Raw genomic sequence first — 20,354 nt, 5'->3', positions numbered from 1 at the left:
TGTAAAGATGAAGTTGGCTGGAACGCCGTTTTATCGGCTATCGTCCAAATCGTCTCGGAGCTACACAGAAGGTGGCGCGTGGACTCGAGGAATGGCTAGTTCAGGCGCAAATAAGAGGTGGTCCAAGGGTTCGGAGTCGGCTTCATGGGTCATACCGGTGCCCTGTGGTCGAACTCGATCCTTTTTCGAACAAGTGGCCGCATGAAGAACAACATGGTATCGTCGCTTTCGCGGCGTCGGTCATGTTGTTCTTCATGCGGCCACTTGTTCGTCAAGGCTGGGGCAGGCGTAGGCAAGTCCCTCTGTGTGCTGGCGAATAGGCCCTATCGCAGAGATGTCAATTTGGGGTGCGCGCGGCATCATCATTCTTGATACCAGTCGTGCAGAGGGAAGCAGGCGCGAAGTCGACCCTTCCCACCTTCCGAGGACATAGGGCGTGGTAAGGCCACCTGGAAAGCCGGCAATGCGCTGGCACGATACCATGGTGTTCTTCTAAAAAAGCGAGTCACGATGTTCGATGCTGCAAGGACACACAGCTAACCTCGAGGATGCGTTATGCACTGCCCCCCCTTTGAAGCATTACTTTCTGGTTGTACCGAAGGGACGATGGGCTTGGCGGCAATGGAAACGGTTTAGCGGGTCGGGGATGCAGTCCTGCCTCCCTCGTTTGCTGTTGGAGGTGGCCTCTAACCCCGCACTTCCTGGACAACCCAGGATGTCTGTTGAACAGATTCCCCCTCTTTTTTCGCAAGCTGTCATGATAGAGAACTGGTCAACGGGGGCCCTCCTTAGCAGTGCGGTAAGACGTGCGACTACAAAGCAAGACCATGGTGAGGGTGGCTGGGTTCGATTCCCGGCGTCGGTCTAGACAATTTTCGGTTTGGAAATTGTCTCGACTTCCCTGGGCGTTAAAGTATCATCGTGTTAGCCTCATGATATACGAATGTACATATGGTAACTTGGCTTAGAAACCTCGCAGTTAATAACTGTGAAAGTGCTTAATGAAGAAAACTTCGCGTCGATCATTGGCACACTTTCTCGGGTGGTAACTTCCAGGGTACACATTTTGCATTTTATTATAGGTTAATTTTAATAATTTCAAATAGGTGCACATACATAATTTTTGACGTCGGAACAAAATGCGTTCTTCGCTTTCGTTCGAAAGCGCGTTCGTACGTAAACAAGAATAAGGGTGAATATTATTAATCTCATTATGCTACAGGGCCCTTGTCTGTGATATTTTGAAAAAAAAACATGGATTTTATTTTGAAAAATAAGACTAATAATAGAAAATATATTGCCAACTATCAATAATTTTGTTTTGTTACAAATAATTAAACCTAATTCCATATCACTTAATTGAAAGAATTGACAAAAATAACTCTATATATTTTTTTATACATGCAAAAGGAGATGAGTTTTATGGTTGAACCGCCGATTAAACGTAGTGCTTTGAAGCTATTTCAGAATACCGTTTATGATTTTATGGAATTTAAATGGAGCGCTACAGTTATATTAGTTATACATGACATGAAATTACTTTTATTTGACGTTTCAACATAACTCGCTAACTATTGTTGGCATGCAAGATTTATCCGGCAAAATTCCAGCTTCTATAAGGAAGCCTTCTATGTCAGAACTGTTGAATTCATCGCTAAGATCATCCGTAACACGCACAAAGTTGCCAATCATTTGACCTCCCTTATAAATAAGCAGGGCAGGAACACCGTTAGATTTGAAGAAGCTACTCAGACCCGCCACAGAGCTCATGAATTTGCAGAACTTGACATTCTTATATTCCGATGCAAGTTCCTCGAGTGCTTTGTTCATTTTTTTACATGCTACATCATAACGATCGTATATGTGAATGATGACCGTTACCGTCTTCTGCTCGTCATCAACGGACTTCAGGAATTCCTCTCCATTATTAATATCCTTTAGAGTTCCGAAGATCGGTAGCTTTCCCGCCAAAGCTAGCATCTCCGCCATACGCTTTTTCTGAAACTGTAGAAGAAAATCATCGGACATTAGTTCAGCTAGTTCATCGTCCAATTGTTCCTGCTCTTTAGCTTTATCATCCTCTGCAACGGAACGAGCTGTAATGCTGAGTTTCTTGATGAGATTCAACTTTTCGCGATCTTGACTTTCTCGTTTTTCAGTTTCAAGCTGTTTAAACCTTTGCCAGTCTTTTATTACTCCCTTTGGACCAGTATTAGTGGTACTTCCGGACCAATGAGATTGCTCCATGGTTGAGTTCATACCGACACTTGTTGGCTTGCTGCTACACTTTGGCGTTTCAACTTTCGTATCACATTCATCATTATCACTCTCACCCTCGCTACTGCTACAATAATATTGTAATTTATCGCCGAAAATTTTATCCTCTAGTGTAGCCATAGTAACTGATAGTACAGAAAAACAGAATTTACTTTTGTAGTTCGTAGAATCCACCTGTAAAACATAGAAACAGTCTTAGGGTTTTTGTTCGTATTAAAGAATGTATAATAAAATAAACCAGTTGTATACATTAATTTTCAGTTGTGTACATGTATATATGAATTTTCTACATGCTTCTATCAAATCTGTTCGTTATTATTGCCGGTAGGTTTATTGGCGCTTTGATGTTGCATGAAGAAGAAGAAGGAGAAAGATGATAATCGAAAAAATCTCCACGGGAAACCATACGAAGAAGTTTTTTAAACTCTTCTCAAAAATTCTAGAAGCAATTTAATTAAAAACGGTAAGCAGTACGGGGTTGGACTTTTCTTCTACTGTATAATAAACACAATATTTCTATTGAAAATTTTATTTTCTATTTTTTTTTTTTTTCGAGAGTTTACCAGTTGTAGTCTTAATAGACTGGCATCTCGGCTGGGCTCTCCATGTGATACACAATACTAGCAGACGACTCAAGCTATGTTGCTCACTAGGTCACTGCGGTCTGGGTTCGTATTGAAATTGTAATTGTAATTGTATATTTCTTCTTAACGATAACCAGTTAGTATATGCATACTTTTTATCGGGTCAAGGAAGCAACTGTCTTAAAATATAATTACATTTAGATAGACTGATAGTTTAACAGTGATCATACCGATACATTTCCCTTCCCGCAGTCTGTCAGTTTAAAAACAAATAATAATAATAATGAAAGCTCATCACGCGCATGAATGTTTTCCGAATAATTAACATGTAAAGTTGATTTAATGTTTTCTTGGAGCCGACATTCAATACCGAATAGTAGTCTATGTTGACAACGAGTGGTACTGATGCCATCTCCAAAGTCCAAGTAAAGGCCGTTCTACAGCGATTAATGCAACGGCGCATCTTGACAGTAATAATTCTGTATTCTCTGTCAAAACGCGTCACCGCGCCCACCACCGCAGCCGAGCCATAACACTTTGATGGAATGTGATGGGATCATACTAGTGGACTTTGTTTCAACATGGAATAATTTAAATGGTATCGTAAATATACAATAAATTAATTTAAGTACTATTGCAATAAATCGACATATTAATCTGAGAGCTTCCATTATTTTGGCGGTTGATCAAGATTATGGCGTCATATCCTTTACAGTACTGTCTGATATCATAAATTTCAGTAGTCAAATGGTCATGTTCTATTCCGCTCTTCAAAATTCAAGTCTTTAAAGTCTGGTCCAAGATTCAGTTATCAATGGTATGGTAATGCTTCATTGCGTCTATTTCCTAGCTAAATGAATGAATTTTACGATTATGAAGCATTGATTTATATGAATAACATCATTAAAAAATATGTACTACTCGTTGGATCTTTTGGTCACATAAAATACAATTATGTTGATGTGTATATGGTATAGGTATACACGATACACCTCGTTAAATTTGAATTGCTGACTATATTTCAAATAAACACCTTTCATGAAAAATTATTTTGAAACTAAAATTCTAGATTGCTTTGAGAATGGGTCGTATGTGCAAAAGAGAGGCTCTCTTTGTGCACGCTCTCTTTCGCTTGTACATAAGCTAGTTTTACATATTTTGCCACATTTTCACTTCAGAACGCTAGACAAAACTATAATCTTTAGATATCTGCCAAGAAATCTGAAGTAAACTTTATTATAGATCTATAATAATCGAAAGAGAATGGAGGCAAAGAGAGACTCTCTTTTGCACATACGACCTATTCTCAAAGCACTCTAGATTAATATCGTATTACAATTTGATGAATATCAATAATCGTCCAAAGTTTTGCAAATTATCTAGTGAAAGCAGTCGAAACTGAATCGAAAAGCCAAAATTGGCCACAGTTTAGAACCGTTCACCAAACAATCTTAAAAAAATTGAGCCTGCTACTTTAACAACTACATATTTTGAACCATGTTCCAAGAAAACGCCTAATACTATCTTTGTGGACTTATGACGGCCTTGCATAGCATCATCATCGTCTCAGAACTAGAATCAGTCAGTAAAGATTTCAAACCATTTCGTGAGCTTCCACTCGATGATGGGCTCAAAAAGACATTGATTGATCCTCCTCACTACCTTAGGTGGTCAAACTATTAGTCATGTAGAGAAAAGGATAGTGGATGAAAGCATCATATGGTCTATTCTCATGTACATAGGTGGCTAAGGTCTCAGTTAAACGTGACTCTATCTCTTGTTTTTCCGTCTAGCGCTGATCATGAGTTCATTCCCTATCGGTCATTTACTGTGTTATAAGGTAGTCAACTAATTTTATTTGTCTTTCAGAATACACTTAGTCACGTCTCCTATGTCCTTCAATATTTCTTTACATTGGAGTATGTATTATTTTTCCTAACCCAAAAAAATGAAGAGCGAAACAGGTTTGTTTATACGTTGATCCATGCAGTAAAAGTAAGAGTAAAATAACAAAGATTACTGAGAAGAAATAACGAATACAATCACCGTATATAATGCAAAATTAGTGAATCTACAGTATCTACTTTCACTACTTACTGTATACTGAACTATTAACTACAATTGGTGCAATGGATGATCGTTTGCTTCCCAGTCTTTTGTGTTAGTATTTTGTTAGTTAAGACTGGTACTAGACCCTGCCGGAACCTCCGCAGCATATACTCAAGAAAATGTTGTTAGATCATGCGACACCTTCTCTAAGTATTTGCAAGGAGGTATGATATATCAAGTGTTTAATTATTTTCTATATATTGGCAAAAAATACTCGACGTGTTTCTGTTGATTTGAAATGTTATCGGGTTTAAAGTACGTACTTCAGTACTACTTAATAGTGTAACCATACTCGGATGCAAGTAAATTCATCTCGTTTTCGTCTAACGATAATGTGTTGAGTACTAATAATAATAGCAATGTGTACTATAAAAGAACAAATTATTTCACAATTTTAGCAATATGCAGACACTTGACTTATCAACGTTGACCCCATCATCCATGGACAGGGAAAATTTTATTTTCTAATATTACACTTATTAAAACATAGTATACAGGGTGTTCAATAAGTTCGAATACAAATGTTTGATCATTGTGTTTGTAAGCTCAATGTACATATTCTGTATAAGTATTGGTGTCAGCGTTAGCGGTATATATACGCTAACGGATGTGTGTGGTGTTGACATTGACGCGGTGAAAATGGATTGGGGCATTGTAAACAGCATCTTTTGAAGGTCAAAATCATTGCGGTGTACTACAAAACTGAGATTTTGGGGAAGATTGATACCCCCAGTGGCTCGGTGATAAGACGGAGATCAGCCCTACATGTTCCAATAGGACGATAACCCTTTGCCTTTATACACTGAAAATGCGATTATATGGGGACAATTTCATCGACTTTTTGGACAAACCTTTGCGACCTCCCAGCTTCCCGGATTTGAACCCTCTTAACTTTCTTGTTTGGTCCTTTATTATGTTAAAGCTGTACGAATACAAAGTCAGTAACTTGGACCAGTTCTAGACGTAATTCTCAAAATCTGGAATGAAATGCCCATGCAGACCGTGCGTGTCGCTTGCGATGGATTTCAGAAATGTTTGAAGCTCGTGAATTAGTACAAAATAAAGTTCATTCCAGAAGAAATGTTACAAACGTTCCTTATAAACAATACTTTCAATGAAATGTAACCGGGAAAAGAAATAATTTAATTACAATTTTTAAACATTTTTTGAAAGTGTATTCGAACTTATTGAACACCCTGTAAGAAAAGTCCTACCCCGTGCATTGGACCATGGTCCAATGCACCGAGTTCATCATTGACGTTTGAGCGGTGCGCTGTTTACTAAAAATGAATACTTTTTCATTCATCGAGTTCATGCAAGTGTTCATTTTTAGTAAACAGCGCCCGTCTCAAAAGTCATTGTGTTCATTCGGTGCATTGGACCATAGAATACTAGCTAGACCTGTGCGTGTTGAAGTAACAGCCCCTTGTGCTGCTAACCATCACAATAGATCAGGCAAGCTGTGTTGCCCCTCCAGTAGAGTTACACCACTGCGAAGAAACAATCAACATAAACGTCAATATCATTTCCTTTTTTATAACATACACATATACCCTTTTATCGAAATAAACGCGTTTTGCCTAGAAATACTAGAATAAAGAGATCGGCAAAGACGCCATCTTGTTTCCAATCGAACTGTCAAAAGCGGTTCCAAATCGACTTGTTTACTTTTTTCATCCATAAGAGTCAAGCAAAAAGTTCAAGTGATGCCAGTATTATTTCCACGATATCACACCTTTTCATACGTTGCCATTTCGACAGTTTTTCACTCCGCCGGTCTTTGGTTATAGGGTTGCTAGTTTTGCCTTTGTCGTACAACAAAGTTGTACCGAAAGGCTATCATTGAAGGAGAAGTCGAGTATGCAACGAAAAACTACTCCTTAGAAACTGTTTATATTAAGTAAATAGAAAAAGATAAATTTTCATTCTACGTTTGCTAATCATCTAATACAGACGTTTTTTATTACGATTTCTGCCTCAGATTAATAGACGAATCCAAGTAAAAATTAGAAGAAGACACACGACGGTGTTAACTTTGACAGATCCTACGGCACAGCATAGGAAGATCATTTTAAAATGCTTATAATACATTCTAGACAAATTGTAATTAAAATCTGATTAATGTAGGATCCGGAAAAAGTTCTGAATTACATATTCGAAAGCTTATCTCAATTTTTTTGAATAATTTTCAAAAATGTATCTATCATTAGAACTTTTTCCGTATCATGCTTCAATCAGATTTTAATTACATTTTGTCTAGAATTTACTATAAGCATTTTAAAATGATCTTCCTATGCTGTGGTGTTTATGTTTGTTGAAGACACCCAGTATTCCATTATCCGAAATTGTCAAACTTCCAAAGAAACCTGGGAAGCTTTGAAGTAACATCACCAGAAAGTTTCACTCTCGTCCCGAGTAACATTGCTGAAGAGGATTTGTCCGATTTGTCAATTACAATTCCGAGAGCTGGTTTAGCGAAGCATAATGAAAACTGGATGTACTGCTTGAACCGTGCATGTACTTGGCCACCGTGACGAAGAAGCAATCAGGAAGATAGTTCGCGATGATCTCGCAACAGGTGTCAAGATCGAAACGTAAACGACGACTGTGAATGTTGTATGCAAGGCAAGATGACACGACTATATCTTTCCCGAAACACAAACGTATTTCGACCTCAACAGTAAGGCCGTCTTTAGTGTCTCGTACTTGACTCGACCTGCGAGTCAAGTACGAGACACTGAAGACGGCATTACTGTTGAGGTCGAAATACGTTTCTGTCAAGATACAATTAAGTGGTGGAATTCAATGGGATTGTACAAACTCGTCTTATGACAAGTGAAGACATTCCACTAAAAAGCTCAAAATAATTTTCTTAACATTTCATGATAATTATTGATGACTTCACAAGATATTGTACAATGTATAAAAGCTGAAGTTGCTGATAGAATGGAAGAGTTCGTACGAATGTCGGAGACGCGTTTTGGGAAACGCCCTGCCATCGTTCGTTCAGACTGCGGTGGAGAATACAAATCAAAACGGCTGGAAAGATTATATCGTGAAAAAGGAATCACACCACAGTTTACGGCTGCGTATAGTCCCCAGCAAAACGGAGTGGCAGAACGCAGAACAGAAGCTTGGAGATGGCTGTGTTCTATATATATATATATATATATATATATATATATATATATACTGGGTCAACACCGCTGCATATGTTCAGAACATGCTACCATCCCGTGCTACCGATAAATGGTGTCTTATCGCATGAATGCTGGTATGGAAAGAAGCCGAATTCCATATGCATAAGTTGGATTCAACAGGCATTAAACTCACATTTATTGGATACTCGAATAACCAGAAAGCCTACACACTTAATATTTTTTTACCGGAATCTCAGCAAAATATTGAACTTTTACCGAGATTCGCACAGCCGTGCCCCAGCAAACATGTTTTTTGCCGATATTTCTGTCAAAATAGCTGAAAATCAGAAAATGTTTTGCCGAAAGCTAACAGCTAACAAACGTCATTTTTGCTGAAATATCAGTTTACAATTTTACTGGCGCACGGCTGTGCGGATTTTTGCCGAGCTGCAGAAATAAAAACTGAGTGTGTATCGGTGTATTGTCGGGCCGCCACCAAACCGGACCGCGCGATTGAGCACTCGCGCTGCGACGCGAGTCGCGACAATTTGAAATATTTCATCAGTAGTGCGCATCATGCACGCATGGATGTACTATCATGCGCACTAATCAGAAATGAGTTGCGACGTCTGATAACTGTAGATATTTCATTTTATTGAAAACAAATTTTCGATTTTCTACTATACACGGAATATCGTATGATAAACCTGACAACCAACAAGGTATAACACAGCAGAGACGTTCGTTTCATTGATACAAGTAAAACTTTGCCAAAAATTTCAAAACCTTGCGAGTTTATGGAGTATGATATGCTCCCTCAAATGCCGCGTGGCGTGTTGATGAGCCACATTATGAGATCGTCAATAAGGAAGAAGATATACAATCGACCTCAGAGGAAGATAATACGTTCCTGGATTGTAGTCAAGGGACACAAACAGAAGGTTTATCAAGTGGAACTTAAGAAGAAGCAGAAACACCAGCGAATGTCAGGAAATCGAATAGAAGCACGAAAGGGTTGTTGCCTGTCAGATATCGTGAAGCCGGAATCAGGTTCATTGAAAGAAGTGATAGTTGGTCCGGAGAGTGAATTTTGGAAAGCTGCTATCAAGGAGGAGTTATAGTCTCACAACGAAAATGGCACATGGGTAGTTGTTCCTGGACGCAAAACAATCGGCTGCAAATGGATCTTCAAGCGAAAGGAAGACGAAAAAGGAAACGTCGTTCGCCACACAAAAAATTGGATCAGACTACGATGAAGTGCTCGCCCCTGTTGTTAAGCAAGTGAAATTCAAATTCTACTATCTGTGGCTCACCAACGGACCACCAACATTGATGTTAAAACAGCGTAGGTATTTGAATGGAGAAAAAAGAAACTTCAAGAAACTGTTTTTATGCGGCCACGCCCTGGCTGTGTTTTTGGAGATTCCAAGCTAGTTTGTCATCTGAGAATTAGAATTGCGCACATCTTGCTTTTTCTTTTTCTTGACTTTTTCTATCAAATGAACGTTAATTAAAAACAAATGGATTGTTTCCCAATCCAGATGTCAGCTGACTCAGATCTTGTCGGCCGGCATGACCTAAGCTCTTCAGAATACCTTTAAATATTTTTGAATCCGTATATCTTACAAATCGTTTCTTCACGAAAGGAGACAAACGAGTGATCCTGAATTTCCTTTTTGAACGCCTGTACAATGCTGATAGATTTTTCTCACAGAAGTCCCTACTGTAAAAACTACATCGATGCCGGTTTTACCCATTTTTAACTTTTCATATGGACTCGGGGTGTATATGAATTTAAAAGCGGGATCGATGCTGTTTATATGGTATATCTGAAGGCGACGTTTGATATAGTAGACCATGCTATCCTCGATGAACTGGAGGAGAGCGATGTTTCATTAGTTAGTTTCGAGTTAAGATAGGATCGTCAAAGTCGGAAATATTCTGCAAAACTTTTAACATTTTGGGAATTCGGCAGCGCAGTAACCTTGCTCTCGATTTTTATAAACGATGTCTCGCTGTGTGCAGATATTATAAAAAATTATAAAACGATAAAATACGACAGGACTGCTTGGAGCTCTAAAATATGGTGCGTACCTTCGCGGATTGGCATTTGTTGTGCCTCATTGGCAGTTTGTTGTGCCTCAGAGTCTAAAATGCACCATCATTCATACCAGTATAAGAACGGAAAATGAGTTACTTTCCTAGTTCACTACAATTACATCATCCCCAATCGACAATTGGGCTTTATGTTCAAAATTGATGACGAGTTTCGTGATTCATTATGTCTCAGAACCCTCTACTGTTCGGTAAGTTTTGGAGTCGAATGCTGTCATATGGAGCCCATTCCATGCCAGTTAGATAGCCTTTTTTTTCTTCCTAAGCAATGGAGGGGGAATCTGCTCAACAGACATCCTGGGTTGACCAGGAAGTGCGGGGTTAGGGATCACCGAGGGAGGCAGGACTACATACCCGGCCCGCTAAACCGTTTCCATTGGGGGCAGCAGGGACCATGTCCAAGGGCTTGACGACCCCTCCCCAGCTGTCTGTGAGTCAGGGAGAACTGCCTAGGGCGTGGTGGGATTTAGTAGTGGGCTCTGCTAAAATCCCTCCCAAAAAACCACAAGTGCCCGTAAGCAGACTCTATCAAAGCGACTGTGTGCCGTTTCAAAAGCACAAGCCCAGAGAGTGCCACTGGCACATCAGGGTTGATATCAGTAAGACCCTGATTATGGCATACTGGTTGCGTGTACTGGTTTCGTATTTGGATATTGTTATATTGTGAAGTGAGGGCTGGCAGTCTGACATTCTACTCTCTTAGTAGGGTCGGGTGACACTGACTCGAAACGGCGAGTGGGCTAATGGCTAGGCTGTCTTCCGTCCCATAAAACCGTGGCGGGCCTTGTAGCACGCTGCCCAATCCTGCCATCCAGTTTTGCCTACTGGTAGGCTAAGATGTCCTTTCCTGACTTGCGCTGATCTGGCCCTGAACACGTAAGTGTCAACCCTCGCATGGCCTCCTGCTTGCCGCAAGGCAGGCATAGATAACCATGGGATCACTAAAGGCGACTACTCCAGTAGGATTCGGCGGCAGCCGCAAGGGGACCCATAAGAAATGAGTATTGAACGAAACCTATCTTTGGAGTTGGAGGTGACGGACCCCTTTGCCAAAAGGGGCCTAGCGAGGTCCCCTATTAAAGAGGGGCAAGTGGAGTGACGGCTGCTGCTATTGGCAGCACCGAAGAGTCTCCAGCGGTGGTGGGGAGTAGCCCTGCCTGCACGCCTGACGAGCCACTACCAGGGATACGGGTGGTGGCCGAGCAACTCGATGAAATCATCGAGTTCGTAAGCGGCAGGCAGAACACCAACAAGGAGCTTAAGCAGAGCCTGTTGGTGCTCCGGCGAGCTGTTCGTGTCGCAAGACAAGAACAGGTCGCTTATATCAGGCGTGTAGCGGAAGCAGAGAGGGTAGCCAAAGGTACGCAGACCAAGGCCCTCTCCTCCCCTAGCGGTGTTACTGCGGCGAAAGAGGCGACCGCCCTTACGGCCAGTGAGGGCAAGAAAACGTCAAGTAAGAAGCGACCCAAACGCGCTACCATTAAGGCGAAGCGTCGCCTGGATGGTGCACCGGAGCCTGAAGGGCGTATGCCCAAGAAGGCGAAAGGCACTAGACAGGCACAAGTTGCTGAGCCACAAGCTGGCCCCAGCCAGCCATCGGTACCCGCCGAAGGGGATGCGAATCCTTGGCAACTGGTCAGTAGGGGGCGGAAGTCGAACACCCCTCGACCAATGAAGAAAGTGAGAGACAGAGGCGAGGCCTTGGACAAATACGCCGATGTCCTTAAATCGCTGCGAGCGGCCGATAGCCTATCGGCCCTGGGCCAGGACGTGCGCAGCGTTAGACGTACCAAGAACGGTGAAATGATCTTGGTACTGAAGCGTGGCGCAATCCAGCGGGGTGGCTTACAAAAGCTTGCCCAGGAGGTCTTGGGTGACGGCGCTCAGGTTAGGTCGTTGGGTGCGGAAGTGACCCTCCAGTGTAAGCAGCTGGATGAGGTCACGACCGCGGAAGACGTCGTCTCTGCCGTCAAAGAGCAGTGCGGCACAGAGGTTGAGCGGTCCTCTGTACGTCTAAGAGGGGGATTCTTTGGTACGCAGGTAGCCTATCTCAGACTACCGGTGGCTGACGCCAAAAGGTCATCGAGAAAGGGAAGCTGAAGATCGGCTGGTCAGTATGCCCAGTAAGCGTGCTCCAGCCACCTTCAGTGGACAGGTGCTACCGGTGCCTTTGAGTCCGGGCACAAGTCTTATGACTGCAAGGGCCCAGACCGAAGCAAGATGTGTCGTCGCTGCGGCGAGGAGGGACACAAAGCACAGGAATGCGACAAGGCACCTAGGTGCCTTATCTGCGCCAGTAAGAAGCAGGCCCGGAACCATGCTATGGGCGGGCCTGCGTGTCCCTTCGGAGAAGCCAATCGGAAAAAGCCGTGCAAGTAACACAGCTGAATCTGAATCACTGTGCACCTGCCCAGCAGCTGCTGTGGCAGGCGGTCTCGGAGTCGAGGATCGATGTCGCCCTCCTGTCCGACCCGTACAACGTCCCTGCCGGTAACGGCAACTGGGTGGCGGACGGGTCTAGGTCGGCAGCAATTTGCACAACGGGAAGGTACCCCGTTCAAGAGGTTGTACACTCCTCCGCGGAGGGTGTCGCGATAGCCAAGATCAACGGGGTGTTCTATTGTAGCTGCTACGCCCCACCAAGGTGGCCAATGGATGACCAGATGATCGACAGGCTATCGGCCGACCTAGTAGGTCGGAGCCCGTTCGTTATAGCGGGAGACTTTAATGCTTGGGCAGTGGAATGGGGCAGCCGCTGCACCAATCAGAGGGGACAAGCGTTACTCGAGGCACTTGCAAAACTCGACGCAGTGCTTGTCAATGACGGAGCCAGTAGCACATTCCGTAGGAATGGGGTCGAGTCATGGATAGATGTAACGTTTGTCAGCCCTAGTCTGGTCTCGGACCTGGACTGGAGGGTAGACGAGGGCTACACCCATAGTGATCACCTAGCAATTCGCTTCAACATCAATTATGGTGTGCAGCGTCCGAGGGCGGGTGATCCCTGTCAGGTCCGTGGGTGGAAGACCACTCACTTCGACAGCGAAGTTTTCACCGCGGCCCTGGGACTGGAGGCCAACACCGACAGTCTAAGCGGGGATGCGCTGATAGCTGTCCTATCACGCGCGTGCGACGCTACTATGCCGAGGAAAGCCCTGCCAAGAAATGGCAGACGCCCGGTATACTGGTGGAGTGCCTAAATTGCAGCCCTACGATCAGCCTGCCTCAAGGCTAGACGTAGGACGCAACGAGCCCGCACCGAGGAGGAAAGAGCGGTCCGCCGGGAAGTGTTTCAAGCTGCGAGACTGGCCCTTAACAAGGCCATCAAGAGCAGCAAGAGAGCGTGCTTCGACAACCTGTGCGAGGGTGCCAATGCGAATCCGTGGGGTGACGCCTATAGGATCGTGATGGCCAAGACCAAAGGGGCTCTTCACCCCCGAACGGTCACCGGACCGGTTGACGAGGATTATCGAAGTATTTTCCCGTCCCGAGCCACAAGTCCCTGGCCTCCTCCTGCGCTGCAAGGCGCTGGGAGTGTGGCCGAAATGGTGGCTCCGGTGACGAACGAAGAGTTACTCGCAGTGGCTAACACCCTTGCGATGAACAAAGCTCCAGGCCCCGATGGAGTTCCAAACAGTGCACTCAAGGGAGCGATCATAGCGAACCCGAACATGTTCAGGCTAGCTAAGCAGAGATGCCTGGATGAGTGTGGATGAGAGGTGGAAAAGGCAGAAGTTGGTACTGCTGCCGAAGGCCGGGAAGCCTCCGGGTGACCCATCGGCGTACAGACCAATTTGCCTGATTGACACGACGGGTAAACTGCTCGAGAGGATCATCCTCAACAGGCTCACCCCGTACGCAGAGGGTACGGATGGCCTGTCGAGTAACCAGTTTGGTTTTCGGAAGGGTAAGTCCACGGTGGACGCTATCAATTCAGTCCTCAAGACTGCAGAGGTAGCGATCCAACGGAAAAGGCGAAGAATTCGATACTGTGCGTTGGTGACACTGGACGTGAAGAACGCATTCAACAGCGCAAGCTGGGATGCCATCGCGCTCTCGTTACACCGGCTTAGCCTGCCGGTGGGACTGTACCGGATCTTGGAATGCTACTTCCAGAACCGTGTGCTGCTATACGAGACCGATGCCGGTCAGAAAAGTGTTCCTATTACCGCAGGAGTCCCGCAAGGGTCAATCCTGGGTCCGTTACTACGGAACCTGATGTATGACGGGGTTCTGAAGCTAAAGTTCCCTCCTGGTGTGAAGATCGTCGGCTTTGCTGACGATGTAACCCTAGAGGTCTACGGGGAGTCAATCCCCGAAGTAGAGCTAACCGCAGAACACGCGATCAGCACTGTGGCGGACTGGATGAGTGCGAGAGGCCTTGAGCTCGCTCAACATAAGACGGAGGTGGTTATCGTCAGCAACCGTAAGTCGGCACAACATGCAGTTGTACACGTGGGAGACGTCGCGATCACTTCAAAGTGGAGTCTGAAGATTCTTGGGGTCATCATAGACGACAAGCTTACCTTCGGTAGCCATGTCGAATATGCGTGCAAGAAGGCTTCGACTGCTGTGGCGGCATTATCGAGGATGATGTCCAACAGCTCCAAGGTGTGCGCCAGTAGACGTAGGCTACTGGCAGGCGTTGCCGCATCTATTCTTAGGTACGGCGGCCCGTCCTGGGCAAAAGCACTGGGGTAACCAGTTACCTGCAGAAACTGGAAAGCACCTACCGCTTGATGTGTCTCAGGGTGATATCGGCCTACCGCACGGTATCGCGCGACGCATCCTGCGTGATAGCGAGTATGATGCCAGTCGGGCTGGTCATCCGGGAGGACGAGGAGTGTTTTGACCTACGTGGCACCAGAGGAGCCCGCGAGCGTACCAGGGTGACTTCGGTTGCCAGATGGCAGCGCGAGTGGGATAACTCCTCGAAAGGTAGGTGGACCCACCGGCTGATTCCCAACATATCAAGCTGGGTGGGGAGACCCCATGGGGAGGTTCACTTCCATCTGACACAATTCCTGTCAGGCCATGGCTGTTTCCGACAGTACCACCACAGGTTTGGGCACGCGGAGGTCTCCGTCTGCCCTGACTGCCCAGGTGTTGACGAAACTGCAGAGCACATACTGTTCGTATGTCCTCGTTTCGACGTCGAAAGAAGAGCAATGCTAGACGTTTGCGGCTGGGACACAACTCCGGATAATCTTATCCAAAGGATGTGTCAAGCGGTGGAGAAGTGGAACGCAGTCTCGACTGCAACCACTCAGATTGCCTGCAGCTTGCAGAGAATCTGGCGCGCCGAGCAACAATCGACAAGCATGACTAACTTGTGATTGGTGTTAGAGCGAAAGTGCCGAACGCGAAGAAGTGTGTGAATGGTCTGCCCATGCAGAGGTAATGGCGCAGCGGGTGGCAACCGAGATCGTCACCTCGAAGCATGGCAGAAGGGTGAATGAATAGGTGTATGTATGGACTGCACACGCCGCGCTGGGAGTAGCGCAGGAATGTTGGTTCCTACGACAACTGATACCCTGCGGCGTGGCAGAGGAGTGTGGGGAGCATCCAAGTCAGTCTTACATGGTACGAAAGGAATGAGTTGAGTCGTGTTGTGCTAGTCTCATATGGCATGAATGAGGTGAGTCAGACTCACATGGTATGTCAGAAGTGGGAACCTAAGCGAAGAGTCCCACAAGGGATGCCAGAGGGAGTGTTAGGTCGAATGACTCGAGTAGTATGTGTCAGCGCGAACTGAATGAAAGAGGTGAGCAGTCTCACATGGTACGATAAAGGTGGGCATAGAATTAGTCCCACACGGCATGAGAAGGGTGGGCACAAAAGTTAGTCCTGCACGGCATGAGAAGGGTGGGCACACAAGTCAGACCCATAGGAGCGTTAGCGTGTGTGCAAGCATGGAGTGTATGAGCATGAATCAAGGGTTTGGGTGGGCATACAAGTTAGACCCACATGGCATGAGAAGGGTGGGCACACAAGTTAGACCCGCACGGCATGACAGAGGTGCAACAGAGTATGTAGGGTGTGTTTGAGGGTGCGATAGAGCGAGCACCCAAGTTAGTCTCGCACGGGACGGGTGCCTGTGTGAGCGAGAACGAGCGAGTACGTTTAGTACTGCCATCCCCCAGAAGTAGTACTGGGAGGTAGTTCCTGGGGGAAACGATGGTGGAGCCCAAGGGAGTTTAGTCGGTATTACCGGTATGGTCGAGTCCGACACTCCAGTACACTTCCGTGTGGTAGTTTGGCAACTACAATGCACGTGTACTGGGTTAGTGTGTAAATGCATTCTCCCTTGTAAAAAAAAAACCGTTTCCATTGCCGCCAAGCCCATAGTCCCTTCGGTACAACCAGAAAGTAATGCTTCAAAGGGGGGGCAGTGCACAACGCACCCTTGAGGTTAGCTGCGTGTCCTTGCAGCACCGAACATCGTAACTCGCTTTTTTAGAAGAACACCATGGTATCGTGACAGCGCGTTGCCGGCTTTCCAGGTGGCCTATGTCCTCGGGAGGTGGGAAGGGTCGACTTCGCGCCTGCTTCCCTCTGCACGACTGGTATCAAGAATGATGATGCCGCGTGCACCCCAAATTGACCTTTCTGCGATAGGGCCTATTCGCCAGCACACAGAGGGGCTTGCCGACGCGAGGCCTACGCCTGCCCCAGCCTTGACGAGAACCCCTTTCCGTCCTCGGGCTCCGAACCCACCCGGTTGACCGACGCCGCGAAAGCGACGATACCATGTTGTTCTTCGCGCGGCCACTTGTTCGATAAAAGGATCGCATTCGACCACAGAGCATGACCACCAGTATGACCCATGAAGCCGACTCCGATCCCTTGGACCACCTATTATTTGCGCCTGACCTAGCCATCCTTGAGTCCACGCGCCACCTTCTGTGTAGCTCCGAGACGATTTGGGCGATAGCCGATAAAACGGCGTTCCAGCCAACTTCATCTTTACACATCCTCCGAACTAGGTTGTCCGGGGTAGTGTCCAGACCACATGTGGCAAGCATGTGGTCACGCATTGCGCGAAAACGTGAGCACACGAACAACACGTGTTCCGCCGTTTCCTCTAAACCTGCGCACACCAAACACTCGGGCGAGGCGAGATCAACGGTGAAAAATGAAAATTTACCGACTAATCATTAGCAAAATACTGGTTATTTGCCACTTCGTAAAATATTTCGTCGGACGCAAGTTTAATCTGACGATATCTAAAGTGCAAAAGAATCTATAATCGATTCTAGTTTGTAAGAGCAGCCTCCTCTCGGCTGTGGTAGACAGCAGAGTCTATTATATATAGAGTTGCGCAAAGAGTGAAGCCAAATCTACCTATTGAACTGCCAAACCGTCTACCTATCGAGCAAAGTAAACAAATGCTTGTTGGTGAGGCGGAAGTATTGTTATCGCCTAATGATTATTATGGCGAATTAAAACGCATGAATTGAAATGTATTAGATTTGATCTAGAAACAGCGTCATAAAACATCAATACATTCCTCAATAAAGTAGCAACAAGAAACTCACGTGTTTGCACTTTGTGGGTGACTAGGTTATCGAATTAAAAAGCTTTAGAAGTGAACGCTCCCGTGAAGTCACTTGAAGGGTTGAACAAAAGTGAAAGTTGGCAACAGAATAACAAGAGCATCATTCAGAATAAGTGTAAGAAGATTCTCTTTGCGTAACTCTATATAATAGACTCTGGTTTCTCATTGTTGTGATTTTTTTAGCAGTAAGCACGCATGTTAGCAAAAAGAAGCAACGAAATTGGTGCTGTATTTTTTTGTTTGGAAAACGGAACAGTTCCCCTAAAATAGCACATTTTGCCCAAGTCTGAAAATTTTGTAAATAGAATATCTATAAATGCCCTACATTTGCTTGAGTAAAGCAATTCTAATTATGTATTTAATTATTTATTTTTATTTCCAGAAGTTATGAATAAACAAGTTGCTAATAATTCTACAAAGCATGGAAGTTGTCGTTTCCAATATCAATACCTATAATCAAACTCCATAGATCCAAAAGGTAAATATAAATACGTTACGTTTATACAAGTCCTACGTCTACTCGCGGTTATGTTGAAAACATTACCCATTGCTTTTTTGACGTAAACTACGTCTAAGGGGAAGATTCTGATACAGGGTGTAAAACGGAAATTTCCAAATTCGAGACCGTCACGAAATTAGGATAGATTTAAAACGCTAGATTAGATTTTATTATCAATCGAATCGACAACTCTCCAGCAATTGTCTTCAGCTCATTGGAAATATCCAAATTCCCACCTTTTTCAATGTCCTCTTCAATTTTTGTTTCTGCTAATTTCTGTGGCTTTCTCAGCAAGAAGAAACAATTGAATTGAAGTAAGTGTAACAAAACAGGTGTGAAGAATTTTTATTCAACTTCAAATTTTGTACAAAGTTTATCACATGAAGATCTGATATTCCTTGCCATTAGAAACCTTTTCAATAGCTTCCTTTTGTACTTAATAAGATGAAGGAGGGACCTCTGCAAGTAGTGTCTTTTTAAGAAGTGTCCGGTATTGGGAGGAGTCACGAAACGATCTCTCACATACGGGACGATTTCTATAGTAATTTCCATACAAACTTCAAACTGCTCGTACTCAGTTATATTATAACCAATTCAGTTGAAAGTTTAGGAGGTTCACCAAAACAGCAAATGTTATCGTTCAAGCATAAGGGAGTGCCAAAGTCAAAATTTCAATCACTCTTAGATCTAACTAAAATAATTATCTTATGATCTGTTCTACGTAGTTTACGTCGGGCGGTCGTATCTTGTATATAACCCTTCTGATTTTTTTTATTTAAATGATTATTAGTCTTTATTTCAAGTAGGGGGAATGACGGCTTTGGCATGTTTTGTTCTATTATTGTCAGGGGTTTTTTTATGACTGATTATGCTTAAATTTGGCCTAAACATTCTTTGAATATCAAAGAATATTGTGGCCAAATTTTATAAAATTTGGTCGACAAAAACCCCCCTGACAATAATAGAACAAAACCTGCCAAAGCCGTCTTTTCCCCTATTATTATCAAGTAGGTATTCTGTACAACGAATCGAACGAGTAAGGCAAAAAAAAGTGAATCCGAGTGCAAAACCCCACCAAATAGTTTGTTTAGGGAACCGACTCTATTCCAGATTGATGAAAACATCCAGCTGCACAGAATTTCTGTTAACTATTCTATATTCCTCGGGAAGTTGATCTGTACAACTGGTACAACTGCTTTTTAAATTTTATAGATTTTCACTCACCTGCAATGTGATTCAAGAATATTTCGAAGGAATTAACTATCGATTTTTAATTTTTCTTTGAACACCTCATCCGTTCATCCAGTTTGCACAAGCGTTTTTTGTTTGTCTTCAAAACTAATAACAAATTTTGTTTGGAACATGATGATTCGAATCATCATAGCATCATTCGTCAATGATAAGTAAATATTACAGAATGAAATGGAAGTAATAAAAAATCTCATTAAAAAGAAGCGTATACTTCACACGCTAACCTGAACCTACCCAGTCAAAGTGACCCAGATTCAGCAAAATCGTGGTTCTCTAATTTGGGTTCGGGTACCTAAACTCTAATCTGGATAACAGTACAAGCGATAAAATCTGGGTAACCTGTACCCAGCTCTTCCCTTCAAAATACAGTAGACGTTCGATAACTGCAAGTCATTTAACTGCAATGCTTTTTAACTGCAATTCGATAATTGCAACAGTTTTGCAATTATCGGACCGCTAAACTTCAAACTGGTGTCAAACTCAATGACAGCTGCATTGCGCTGCACATTTAGATGCACTTTTATTGCATCTGACGTCGATTGACAACCGTTTGACGTTCGCACTTTTATTGCATCTGACGTCGATTGACAACCGTTTGAGAATCCGCACCAAGATCCGCGTTGTGAATTATGTGACGAAAATTGCTAACTATTTTTTCACCCATTAATGAGTAAAAAATTGCACATTTTTTAACGTCAAATATGTTTTAAATATGGGCATTTTTTACCCATTTATCCACATTTAAAATAACCCATTTCTTGAGATTCTCACGTCCGAATGTGTGAGTGACGATAAAAGGAAAACAAACACTCCTAGATGGT

The 20,354-nt window shown here is 44.0% G+C and overlaps 1 protein-coding gene across 2 annotated transcripts; it reads right to left on the bottom strand.

Moving 5' to 3' along the window:
- Positions 1-1,259: 1,259 nt before the first annotated feature.
- LOC134215979 (phosducin-like protein) lies at positions 1,260-19,654 on the bottom strand. 2 transcript variants are annotated; one of them, XM_062695026.1, is made up of 2 exons: positions 19,507-19,654; positions 1,260-2,451 (listed from the first exon to the last, which is right to left on the bottom strand). In XM_062695026.1, exon 2 carries the CDS (start codon positions 2,395-2,397, stop codon positions 1,555-1,557), a length of 843 nt encoding a protein of 280 aa, XP_062551010.1. In that variant the 5' UTR covers positions 2,398-2,451; positions 19,507-19,654; the 3' UTR covers positions 1,260-1,554. The 2 variants fall into 2 exon arrangements, with proteins under 2 accessions (XP_062551010.1, XP_062551011.1); XM_062695027.1 differs by lacking the exon at positions 19,507-19,654 and adding an exon at positions 2,527-2,918.
- Positions 19,655-20,354: the final 700 nt, after the last annotated feature.

The sequence above is a fragment of the Armigeres subalbatus genome, chromosome 2 (assembly GCF_024139115.2).
Source record: "Armigeres subalbatus isolate Guangzhou_Male chromosome 2, GZ_Asu_2, whole genome shotgun sequence".
Taxonomy (NCBI): domain Eukaryota; kingdom Metazoa; phylum Arthropoda; class Insecta; order Diptera; family Culicidae; genus Armigeres; species Armigeres subalbatus.
The sequence above is the reverse complement of the archived record's forward strand: the minus strand, read 5'-3'. Positions and strand labels throughout refer to the sequence as shown.

Coding starts and splice junctions, on each gene's coding strand:
- LOC134215979 (XM_062695026.1), bottom strand. CDS start 2,397: ATGGCTACACTAGAGGATAAAATTTTCGGCGATAAATTACAATATTAT.